General features: G+C 38.1%; 2 protein-coding genes across 7 annotated transcripts in view; one reads left to right on the top strand and one right to left on the bottom strand.

Moving 5' to 3' along the window:
• St13 (ST13 Hsp70 interacting protein) overlaps positions 1-13,145 on the bottom strand; it is a 51,925-nt gene that overhangs the window by 19,599 nt on the left and 19,181 nt on the right. For 3 of the 5 annotated variants that reach the window (XM_071609457.1, XM_071609454.1, XM_071609456.1), the window contains 3 exons: positions 6,975-7,032; positions 4,420-4,495; positions 966-1,036 (listed from right to left, as the gene is read on the bottom strand). In XM_071609457.1, the coding sequence (XP_071465558.1) occupies positions 966-1,036; positions 4,420-4,495; positions 6,975-7,032 (205 nt within the window). Of the gene's footprint in view, positions 1-965; positions 1,037-4,419; positions 4,496-6,974; positions 7,033-12,266; positions 12,783-13,145 lie in introns of those variants that run through there. The other 2 variants (XM_027927322.2, XM_071609455.1) reach the window with 2 other exon arrangements.
• Xpnpep3 (X-prolyl aminopeptidase 3) overlaps positions 12,791-13,145 on the top strand; it is an 82,282-nt gene continuing 81,927 nt past the window's right edge. Inside the window, exon 1 of one of the 2 annotated variants that reach the window (XM_071609453.1) lies at positions 12,791-13,053. In XM_071609453.1, coding sequence (XP_071465554.1) covers positions 12,834-13,053 — 220 coding nt within the window. In that variant the 5' untranslated portion in view covers positions 12,791-12,833. The remainder of the gene's footprint in view (positions 13,054-13,145) is intronic. The other variant, XM_027927264.3, reaches the window with a different exon arrangement.

Genomic DNA, 13,145 nt, shown 5'->3' with positions numbered 1-13,145 from the left:
GCTGCGGCTGCTGTCTTGTTCCCGTGGTTTTGCATGGGAGAGGCAGCCGAAATAATAAGCTTGCTTTAATTTGATTTTAATTGGAGTCAGTGGTCTTTTCTTGCGTCCTGGTCTAACACCACCAGGAAGATTTTACAGATTTTCCTAATTTCATTTTTTGTTGTAGTTGTTCTTTTTTGGTACCTGGGATTGAACTCAGGGGCACTTACCACTAAGCCGCATCCTCAGCCCTATTTTCTATTTTATTTAGAGACAGAATCTCATTGAGTCACTTAATACCTCACTTTTGCTGAGGCTATCTTTGAATTCACGATCCTTTTGCCTTAGCTTTGGGCTGCTGGAATTGTAGGTGTGCGCCACCTGCCTGGCCAGTTTTTCCTAATTTCTGCCCTACTGCATATAACCTATAACATATGTTCGTGTACCAGAACCCTTTGGAATACCACTAATCACTGTAAAATCTAAAATTTTTTCAAGGTTCAGGAATCAAATCTCTCAATCTTTGAAGGTTCCCTGTGACAAAACCATTTTGGAAAACTGTGTGGCTTTAGATATCCCACTAAGACACAATTCTTTAAGTATATAGTGAATGTTACTAACTTTATAGAGCAATCAAACCAGATGCAAACTTAAAGACCAAACAAAATAACAGGAGATTTTCACAAATCAAGTTTTTATGTAATAAAATAAAATGCTTAACTAAATGCCTTATTTTTTTAAAATAGTTTTTGGAGGTTGTAGATGGGCATAATATATTCATTTCATTTACTTAGTTTTATATGGTACTAAGGATCCAACACAGTGCCTCACATGTGCCAGGCAAGCACTCTACCAAAGAGCCACAACCCCAGCCCCAAGCCAAAGATTTAATATGTGCTTTTCTGGAAGTCATGTTGTAAAATAATTCCAACAGTGGGAAACTTTATATTCTTTATAACAAACAGAGAATGAAACAGTGAACTTACCTCCGCATTTTCATCTCCCATTTCTTGAGGAGCATCAGTGTCTGGTTCAATTACACCTTCATTATCAATTTCTGCCAAAGATGAGAAAAGAACATTAAGGCCTGCATTGTACAAAGCAGATCCACTACCCTCACAGAAGTATTAAAAATGGATGGACTATGACCAGCATAACTGAGTTGAGTATTTGTATATTCAGTTTGTATTCATATTTGTGTTCAGTTTTGGCCTGTGTGGGGAGCCACTCTGAATGGTTCATGCCTTCCATCCTGGAGAGAAGAGGTTTTGACAGGTCACTACAACTCAGAGTGACCTGGACATTGTCACAGTCCAGGAAGTTTGAGGGCGTGTCTTCAGACGTAGGCATGTCTCCCCATGGATTGAGCTACACCCACGGGTTCTTTTGTAATATTACCCCTTTGTCCTGTCTGGGATCCAATGTTCCATGGAAACGCCCTTAGTGTGCCCCCTTCTCTTGCTCTGCTTTTGGGTGTGGACTTTCTAGATGTCAGTCAACTTGCTACTGACTCTTTGCCTCATTTGAATGGCTTCTCCTTAATAAAAGGGTTCAGCACCCGCTTGCTTGCTCTTTCTTTGGCCCCTTGTCACAGGACCTCAAAGAAAAAGGTATCTCTGTCTCTTGTGTGGTTATTTTGTGCAGCCCAGTTCCCCTGGAGTGACCCTGAGTGTTTTAGTTGTGAGGAACTCGACTGGCCAGCATAACTAATTTGAATATTTTAATTGTAATACCTGTTAAGTATAATTTTATTGTTTTAGGAAGACTTACAACTTCAACTGCTGCATCATAATGGATAATTATAATTGGATTGTAGTGGGAATGTTGGCTTGTCCATACTTTCTAGTATTATACATAAATACAATAATGACTCAGTGTTAAAGCAATGCAGATCAAATAAATTTTTTTTTCTACACAATAATCTACTACAATGTGAGTTCAAGCCAGGCATGGTGACACACACCTGTAACCCCAGCAACTCGGGAAGCTGAGATAGGAGAATCACAAATTCCTGACTGGCCATCAGAAATTTATCGAGGACCTAAGCAATTTAGCACGACTATCTCAAAATAAAAAAAATAAAAAGGACTGGAAATGTAATTCAGTTGTAGAGCATCCCTGGCTTCAATCTCTAGTACCAAAAAATAAAATATATAAAATATATGAAGTAATATAATAATGTACAGTAATGTAAAATATGAAATACTATGTAATTTTAACAGACTTATTATATACTAAAATATAATGTGGACAAATTTCAATTTTAAAATAGACATACTACTGATTCAAAAAATCAAGTCCTATGGCTAGTATTATAACCAAAACAGGAAAGAATGAAAAGAGGCATGATGCAAATTTTGGGTGGAAGGACAATTACCACTTATACCAACAGAGCAAAACAACTTACATACAAAACATTTTAAAGTTACAAAGCGGTTGCACACCCCTATAATTTGGGAGGCTGAGTCAGGAAGATCACAAGTTCGAGTCCAGCCTCAGCAACTTAGTAAAGCCCTGAGCAACTTAGTAAGACCCTGTCTCAAAATAAAATATATAAAGGGCTAGGGAAAAACTGAGTGGTGACTGACAATTAACACTGTATTAAGGTTGACAATGCTTTGTTTGGGGGGGGTCCAGGGATTGATAGGCGCACATGCTCTACCACTGCTACATCCCCAGCTGCCAACGTTGTGTTAATGAAAGTATACTTCTATGTGTCATAAAACAATTCCTCTCATTAAGTTAATTAACCTATCCATCATCTCACATATTTACTTTTCAGTTTTTTGGAGATAACACTTTAGATCTTATCTCAAGAAATTTTAAGCACACAGCATATTAACTATAGTCACCATGTTGTACATTACACTCAAGAATTTAGTCAACTTATTGGGCCGGGGTTGTTGCTCAGTGGTAGAGCACTCAGGAGGTCGAAATAGGAGGAACACAAGTTCAAAGCCATCTCAGCAAGTCTTAGCAAGGCACTTAGTAAGGCACCATGTATAAATAAATAAAAGGTCTACTGACAACTAAAACAATATTTTTTAAAAAAGAGAACTTGGTCAACTTCTAACTAAAAAGGTTAGAGACTTTGAGAATGGTACAACAACAAAAATGTTTAATCCGTTTTAACATAAACTGAGCTTGTCAAACTATAAAAAGTTTGATTTGTGCATATAAAATGCTTTTGGGGGAGAATCAGTAAAATTTAATTACAGTTATCAAAATTGAGAAAAACAAAAAAGACACTTTATAAAAAATAAAAAACTTTCAATTAAGCCACCAAATTGCACTTAAGACAATACCTAACAATACTGAATATCAACTGATTTTCAAAAGTTGAAAAACTCCCAAGTATTTTTCTTTAGCTTTTAGATTGATTTTGTGACAAAAAGACTGCCCAATTAATAACTGGAGTATATTTATAGTCTCAAAACCTCCAAATTTTTTTTCTGTGGCCTTGAAAACAAAACCAAAAACCACATTCATGGCATAAATATTAATTCTTCTAAATATGAACCAATTTTATCAACATGGATCCAAGTACTAATGGAAAATATTTTTTGTTACTGAATTCAGTTAATAGAAATATTTTAAAATATGTTGAATACAAATTGAGTATGTGACCACCCAATATTTCAAATACAAATGTCAGAAGTCTGAATTATTTAATGAAAATGCAACATCTGAATTGAGAGATGCTACATATGTAAAATAAACTTTGAATCTGACTTTGAAGATCTAGTGAGGAAAATAACTTAAAAACTTTTTTACATCACTACATAGTTGTTAATTTCTTCTTCTTCTTCTTTTAAATGGACGATCCTGGGGACTGAACCCAGGAGCACTCTACCATTGAGCTACATCCCCAGACCTTTTTACATTTTATTTTGACACAGGTTCTTGCTGAATTTCCCAGAATGTCTTTGAACTTGCAATCCTTCCTGCCTTGGCCTCCCAAGTGGCTGGGATTATAGGTATAATGCTCAGCTAGGTGTTATTATTCTAACCAATATATCATTGATTTAAGTAAAATTATATTTCAACAATTAATCCCTTTTCTTTTCTTTTTCAAAATATAGCTACTAGAAAACTTTTAGGGCCAGGTGCAGTGGCACAACCAGTAATCCCAGCTGCTCAGAAGGCTGAAGCAGGGGAACTCAAGCTCAAAACCAGTCACAGCAACTTAACAAGGCACTTAGCAACTCAGCAAGACCCTGTCTCTAAATGAAATATTTTTTAAAAGGGCTGCAGATGTGGCTCAGTAATTAAGCACTTTTGGGTTCAATTCCCAGTATACAAAAAAAAAAAAAAAAAAAAAACCACTCTAGCATTTCATTTGTAGCTCATTAACAACAATTTCTATTAGTGCTGATTTTGTCACTCCAATAAAAACTGACCCAGCATCATAAGATCATCAAATACAAACTGTCTCCTCACCTAGATCACTTTCCTCACTTGATGGCTCATCTCTCTTAATGTTTTCTTCTGACTTCTTGCTATCTGTTTGTTCTTCCTAAGCAAAGGGAATGAAAACAGTGCTATAAGTATTTAATAACACACCATATATATAATACATAGCAGTCAACTTATAAAAAAAAATTTTTTTTAAACCCCTGGAATACTATATCAGGGACACTGTGTTGAGAGAGAGAGAATTTTAACATTTATTTTTTAGTTTTCGGCGGACACAACATCTTTGTATGTGGTGCTGAGGATCAAACCCGGGCGGCACACATGCCAGGTGCGCTACCGCTTGAGCCACATCCCCAGCTCAACTTATAAAAAATTTACATATACATTGTCCACCATTTGTTTAATTTTGGTAACCTTGCTTTAGATTTGTGTTTGTCCTTTTTGAGGTCAGCCCAAACAACCTATCAAGAACCTGCCTCCAAAACAAAACAAGACTTATGAACAGTCCATTCAGATAATATTTTACTACCAAATTTACTGTAACTTTTACTTTTCAATGGCTTTTCAATTTTGGAATTGCAAATAAGGGTCTATGGAACTATAATAAACAATTAAAATTCAAAGAATTTAAACGTATTCAAGTTGGAAACCAAATTTCTATTCCATTCAGTAGATAACCAGTGCGGTTTCTTATACATCACATATAAAATATATTTTATGTGTATGAGATAACTCTGCACTTTGCCTTTTCCCTTTAATAATGCTATGTATCTTAAGAGAATACATCATGATCAGCCCACCATAACTATCTATACATCTATATTAGATGTCAGAATTATTTAACTATTTAGGCTCCTACCTTTTAAAATCAAAATCCCCCCATAATACAAAATATTTGTTGAGTCCCTACCAAACATGAAAATCTGCTAAATACATTAGTTAGCATATACTGAAAGACCAGTCACAAGTCTAAATTAGACTGATTTTTAAAAGTTAACAGACACATAGGATAAATATAATTGTTTCCATACATTTTTTATCAAATGCAAAGTATCAAGGGCTCAGAAAATATCAAACCAGTAAAAGGACATCTAAAAGAGTAACTACTTTTTGAGCTTTTGCTTAACCTTTCTCATTACATATCATCAGAAGTTCATATGAAAAGTTCACAACTTCTATTTCTACATTTAAACAGATAAAACCATATTAATGGTTCTACATAAAACAGCAAATTAATTTAAGATAGCTAATCAAGGCCAGGCACGGAGTCACATGCCTATAAGCAAAGCAGCTTGGAAGGCTGAGGCAGGAGGATCACAAGTTCAAGCCAGCCTCAGCAACTTGGCAAGCCCCTAAGAAACTTAGTGAGACCCTATTTCAAAATAAATTTTTTAAAAAGGGCTGAGGATATGGCTCAAAGGCTAATTGCCCCTGGGTTCAAGCCATGATACAAAAAAAAAAACCCACAAACAAACAAGATGACTAATCAGAAAACTTGGGGGAAAAAAAACAACTTTCAGACATGAAGGCACAAAATGGGAGAAAAAAAAAATATGGAAGAGAACATTCTTTAAAAAAAAAAAAAAATATTTTCAGTTAATAGGTGGACACAATTTTACTTTATGTGATGCTGATGAGCGAACCTCCAGTGCCTCACGCATGCTAGGCGCACGTTCTACCTCTGAACCACAACCCCAGCCCTGAAGAGAACATCCTTAAAAATACCGCAGAGGCGTGATGCAGTGCCACATGTCTGTAATCCTGGCAGCTGGGGAGGTCGAGGGCAGGAGGATCAGGAATTAAGCCAGCCTCAGCAAAAGCAAGGCACTAAGCAACTCTGAGAGACCCTGTCTCTAAATAAAACCAAAATAGAAGTAGGCAATGTGGCTCAGTGGTGAGTGTCTGGAGTTCAATCCTGTGTACAAACTAACAAACAAAAACCCTGCAGAGTACATTTACCCCCCTCATTTCTAAACTTCACTACCGGAAACCCCCCTGATCTTATGCATCCTTCTGACAAATATGCCAAAGCAGCACAGTAACATACAACATCAGTAACATCCCTCAGGTAATAGGGCAGAAAAAATTTTTAAAATACTGATTGGGGGGGGGGGGCCGCTGGGATTGTGGCTCAGCGGTAGAGCGCCGGCCTAGCACGGGCAGGACCAGGTTCGATCCTCAGCACCACATTAAAAAAAAAAAGATGTGTGTCCACGGAAAAACTAAAAATAAATATTAAAAAATTCTCTCTCTCTTAAAAAAAAAAAAAATACTGATTTGGGATCCTTGTTCATGCACACCATCACATAGCTTACTGCTTATAGGCCATGCATACAACAAATGGATAACATTTATTTTAAAATCAAGTGAATTATTCAACCTCAAATTCTCAGTTTTAAATCAGCTTCCAGAAATTTGGTCTAAAAGCAAGTTTCATAAAGACAAACAAATATTTAAAAGATCTTATTTCCAAGTGACCTTGGGGAAAATTGGAAATGGTAATTTGAGAGCAGGAGTTAAAAAAATACTAAGAAATTTTATATTTTACCACTAAACGCATGAATAAAATTAAAACTTACCTTGGTATTTTCTTCTGACTTAGGTTTATGAGTAGCAGGTGGTACTTTACCCCCCATGCTTGAAGAAGATGAGAAAAAAGATATTTGTTTAGAAAATTAAATTTCACTAAGGTAAGCAACATGTTTATGCCTAAGAGATGTTTAGATGACTAACCCCTTCAAAACTTAAGTTTTTCAGTTAATTTAAATGCTTTGGTATTATTATGATCAAGTTTTTTTCAGTTTAAAATTTCATTTTTAGTATACTGGCTAATGAAGCCCTTTCCCTGTCTCCATAAATCTAAATAAAGATAACTATACAGCTTCTCTGTGCCTACTCCCAGAGGAAAATTAAAAGAGCAGTCAAGCCAGGCAAGTTGGTGCATGCCTATAATCCTAGCAGTTCAGGAGGCTGAGGCAGTAAGATCATGAGTTCAAAGCCTCAAAGCCTCAGCAATGGCGAGGTGCTAAGCAACTCAGGGAGACGCTGTCTCTAAATAAAATACAAAATAGGGCTAGGGGAGTGGCTCAGTGGTTGAGTGTCCCTTAATACCCACCCCCCACCAAAAAGAGAGCTCAACATTCAATGACAAAATCATTCATACAAATTGTTAGCTTAGAATTCAGTAGGTATATATGAACTCAAAACTTATTTCAATTCAAACAGGCAGCTTACGAGATAATTATGTAGTAATAATTATTCAAACTGTTTGTTTCACCAGAGTCCTACAAGGATCATTCTTATATACATTCACATGTTCCTCACATTACACGTTTTCTCCTCATTGCTTCTAAACTTCACCCATTAAGACTTCCTCTAGGAAGTCCTCCAGCTACATGGAAGGCTGAGACAGGAGGATCACTCATTCAAGGCCAGTCTGCACAATTTAACAAGACCTTGCCTCAAAATTTAAAAAGTCAAAGAGTGGGCTCGGTTGTGGCTCAGTGATAGAGCACTTGCCTGGAATGTATGAGGCACTGGGTTCGATCTTCAGCACCACACAAAAATAATAAAGATACTGTGTCCATATACAACTAAAAAAAATATATTAAAAAAAGTCAAAGAGTAAGGCGGACATACAGCTTGCTAGTAGAGCACTTACCTTGTATGTGTGCAACTCTGAGTTTAATCTCCAAAACAGCAAATAATTTTCTGCCTTTTTTTGGTACTGAGAATTGCACCCAGGGGTGCTTTACCATTTAGTCACATTTCTCAGTTCCCTTATAAAGGAATGGATACGACAAAAATAAATAAAGTGATTATATGATCCAAAACATCTTTTTTTTTTTTTTAAGAGAGAGAATTTTATTTATTTTTTAGTTTTTCGGCAGATACAACATCTTTTTTTGTATGTGATGCTGAGGATCGAACCCGGGCCGCACACATGCCCCCAAAACATCTTAATTTGTAATTCAGCAAAGTAAAATGATTCAGTGATAAGAGGCAGGCATATAAAACCCACAAAATTCTTTTCTATAGGAAAAACTACTTTTCAAAAGAGCACAGGAATCAAACATTAGCTCTTTGCAGTTAAATTTTAACGAAGTCACAGGCTTCTTAAGCTGTGTTTTTCCTAAGTTTCAAAATGCAGTGTCAGGAATGGATTTAGGGTGACATTCAAACAGTCACAACAGTGTAACTCTGGGAAGTGATATTCCTGCCAAGAAATGTATTAAGCTAAATCTAATTCTAGGAAAAAAAAAAAAAAAATCAGACAAATCCACATTGAGAAAAATTCTACGGAATAACTGACTCATAATATTTCAAACTTCAAGACCAATGTTCATGGTCATAAAATCAAGGCAAGACCAAAAAATTGTTTCACAATGAGGGAGATAAGACACATGACAACTAAGTTTAACACTGTAATTCTGAGATTTAGTTAATATTAATGTGTCCATCTTAGTTCCCCGAATTTGATGGTTTTATTTTCAACTGCCCTTGGAAATACAAATTCAACGGTGTTGAGGAGCATAACAATGAAAGCTTACTCTCAAATCATTCAAATCAGCAAAAATAGTTCTTTGTATTGTTTTTGCTGTTTTTCTTTCAGCCTGAAATTGTTCAAAAAAATTTTAAAAATTAAGCACAAGAGAATTTATTCACAAACAGATTTGTTTCTCACATTCCAAGTTTTAGTTTCTTAACAGAATTTACAGCTACAAAGAGTTCAATTAATGCTTCCAAGATTTAGAACAAATTAGTTTCCAACAAAATATTGCCATTTGGACTTTGCCAGTATAGGATTTTATGTTGCACAATCAGGTAGAGCTAGTACAAAGGCGTTCTTCACATAAGGTCACACAAGACCATTCATAATTCTCTTAATTTCTGAATTAAAACTTTCAATCTGGGCTGGGGTTGTGGCTCAGTGGTAGAGTACTTGCCTAGCACACGTGAGGCACTGGGTTCAATCCCCAGCACCATTAAAAAATAATAATAATAAACAAATAAAGGTATTGTGTCTATTTACAACTAAAAATATTTTTTTAAAAAAAACTTTTATCTGCTTCATACTATAGGCATTTATGCAGATCTACAAAAAAAACTGGTGTTGTATATTTTAAATTCTACATTTAGGATAGAAGTACATTGTTTGGAACTCTTTTTTTAAAAAAATATTTTATTTTTTAGTTATAGTTGGACATGATACCTTTATTTATTCATTTTTATGTGTGCTGCGGATTGAACCCAGGGCCTCACAATCGCTAGGCGAGTGCTCTACAACTAAGCCACAACCCCAGCCCCTGTTTGCTACTCTTTAAAATATTTATTTACTAAGAGCCATGTGCCATGCTCTGTGCCATGGTAGGGATGGATACAAAGACACTCCCTTAAATTACCATCAAAGAAACTAATAAAAGCACAAGATATAAAATAATTATTAAATGGGAGAAACAAGGTCAGACAACACTTCTCCCTCAATGAAGAGTAAAATGAAAATATCTTAATATATTTGCTGAAAAGAACAATCTTCCTGGATTCCCCACTGATCACTATTCAGATTTTTCTCATATGTGTAATGCAAATTTCTAATATATTCTCTCTTTGTGTAATTTAAAAGGTTGTTAAGCTAAGTAATAAAACTGTAAGCCATAAACTGACAGCAATCATAGCAGATAAAATGTTCTTCAACATCTAAGACTGAGCTCCTCTGCCTAGGCACCTGTGAGAGAAGAACTCTGACATGGTTTCACCTCAAGGAATCCTAATCATACAATTGATATTCCTGGATTTAGAAGTCTCCACATTCAGTCTACTCTGCTAAAATATTAATATAAGTGCAAAGAAAGAAAATGATACCAGCCCAATTGAAGTTTTCAAAGCCCATAAAAATGAAAGTTTAATATAGCAAAAACTTCTGTTAAAATTCCAATCTGATTAAGTTCAAAATAAGACCTCTACACATGGGGATACTTCACTCCATACTCACTTGCACAATTTAGACTTTCACAAGAAAAATATGGAATCAAAAAATAAAAGCTGGAATTACCTATAAGAAATATTAAAGTAAGTAAAATGCATGATTATTTTGGGGAACAGTAAAATTGAGCAAATATTTTGCAGATCTTAAATTATGACTCTCTAATATAGCAATAATCTAATTTCTCCAGCACAAGATACAACATTGGTCTTAGGCTGTTTTAAATTTTCTTCAGTGTCCTCCTCCTCCTCTCTGGTGAGAAATGAAAAAAAGTTGTGTTCACTCACTAAAATGTTCACTCTTGGTGCCAGCTATTTTTTCCTGTGATTTATCTGTTTTACCTGGCATTTTAGGAATAGCTTATTAATTATAGGATCTTTCCTATAACAACTAAGTATCAGAGAATAAAAGTACAGAAATATCTTAGGTGAGGTTTTTGGAACCAGTTATTCAACAGAGAAAAGGATTAAAATTTAGTCCTCAATTCCTACTCCCCACATTTATCTGAGTTGGTTTTGTTTTTGAGGAGGAGTTAGGATAATAGGATTCTTGTTGACTGTTAACAATAGTTTTTTTTTAAAGTTACTATAATAATTTTAAATGTTCTCTGAGTAAAAATTTCAGTGCTCAAAAACTGGTGGGGCAAAAAAAGACTGAAAAACTTCTTAGAGGAAAAAAATTAAACCATATAGATTTTAACGTACAGTTTCTCCCTTAGAACAAGCTTGCTCAAAGAAATGCTCATCCAAGCGTTTAATAATCATGAGTTCACTTTCCCTTATAAAATTATTACTAGAACAAATTACCATTTATGATATTGTGGTAGTTAGATCTTAGAGGAGTCACAGTGCTTTTCAGTTATTCATTCTAGTGAAATGCAATCTGCGTTTTATCTCTCTCCCTTCTTTTTAAAGAAGTGGTCTTGCTACACTGCCAGGCTGGCCTCCACTTCCTGAGCTCAAGTGCTCTTCCTGCCTCAGCCTCCTCTGTAGTTGGGACTACAGGCACGCGCCACTCCAAGGCTATTTATCGCTTTTAAATTCCCCACTACTAGTGGTATTTTTTTCCGAAGGATTGAACACAAAAGCCTCTCGCTAGTAGCGATCCACCCCCAATCATCTCCCGGGGGGAAGGTTTCAAGTAGTACTCCAACATACAGACTGATAACCTCTATTATAAAGTTAAACTTACAACTAATTTTTGTTATCTATCCGTTTGTATTCCTAAGGAGGCACTACTCATACAGTTTCCCAGCAGTTGGCAAAGCGCCTGTTTACTTAGTTCCTTGCGCCTGAGGAGGTACTGTGCAGCTCAAGAGAACCAAGACCACATGCTGGAAACGAACTAGTTCTTGAAAAATCACCTTCCTCCAAGTGTCTGCAGTGATAGTAACAGTGTGAACGGAGGTATTTTAAGTGATTTCCAAGATAACTGTTTCTACGCAGTTAGAATAGTTGTAAGATAAAAGTGAGGAAAATCTAATATAGTGACTCTTATTATAAAAGTTATTATCTTACATAATAGCGAATAAAGGAGCTCCTATGTGTCGATGCGACCTAAGCAGGACGCCAGAGGGGGGGAAAACCTACCCCGCACGCCTTCATTCTCATCCCTCTCCCTTGCTCTTCAGGTCTCCGGGGCCCCTGTCCTTGCAATCGGCTGCGTCCGCCTTGTCCAACACACACCGTGGGGCTTTGGCAGGGGCGACCTCAGATCTGCCCCTGACTCCCCAGCTTCTGCACTACCCAAGGCTCCGGACCCTCCATTAACCACTCCAGGTGGCCTACCTTCCCGGCCAGGGAGCGAAGCCACCTAGGGGCCCCGAGCCCGCGCCCCGCGCCAGCTCCGGCCCAGGCCGCCCCCAACTGTCCCTGGGCGCGGGTCTCACCTCTCCACCCACTCTCTCAGGAAGCGCATCTCCTCGGTGTGCAGGACGCTCGGATCCTGCTTACACATTTTCACGAAGGCCCGAAGCTCGCTCACTTTGCGGGGATCCATGGTCGAGGAGAGGCAGGCGGAGGCGGCTGCGGCCCGTTCCCAGGCCCGGGCGCTGGCTCAGCGTGACCGCGCAGAAGGGGGCGGATGCCGCGAGGCCGAACAGACTAGAACCTCCCCGGCCGCTGGCTCCTCCCCCTAACGGCCTCGTGACCCTGGGTCCTTCGCTCGCTCAATCCGTCTCCCTCTACCCGTGCTCCTGCGCGCTGCCTAGAACCTTCTAGAAATGTGGCTGTTCGCGTTATTGCCTGCCTCTCTCGCCAACATTCTCAAATGTTTTCTTCTGATTGGAGTTCCCCAGAACGGGTCCAACCCTCTTCCTGGGCACTTTGAAGCGAGCTGGAAACAGCCCTTCCAGTGAACCACTGGAATCAGACACTCTGGGAAGGTGGGCGTTAAGTGGTACGTGAAGCCCTAATGAAAAAGGGCCCCGCGGCCAGAATGCCGGGTGCGGGCGTTGATGTCAGCATTCTGCGCCGCCGCGAGAGGAAAGCCCGCAAGCGGCGCCAGCCGGAAGGGGAGGGGCGGTTGGTCCGGTTTCCTGGCGACGCGGCTGTGCTGGTGGCTCCTTCGCGGGCTGATTCCCTTTCTTTTCCTGACGTGTGAGCTGGCAGTTATGCTTTGGCTACTCTCTACTCCGAAGCTGGTTCCTGCTTTAGCAAGCGCCCGCGGCCTCTCAGGTTAGACTCTTCTCTCACGGTGTCCCCTCCAGGGCTTGTTCTTGGATTAACCTGAGGCGCCCCAGAGGTAACTAAGTTGGTCTCAGGCGATC

This window comes from Marmota flaviventris, chromosome 3 (assembly GCF_047511675.1).
Source record: "Marmota flaviventris isolate mMarFla1 chromosome 3, mMarFla1.hap1, whole genome shotgun sequence".
Lineage (NCBI taxonomy): Eukaryota > Metazoa > Chordata > Mammalia > Rodentia > Sciuridae > Marmota > Marmota flaviventris.
Note: the sequence above shows the minus strand (reverse complement) of the source record. Positions and strands in the feature narration are given on the sequence as shown.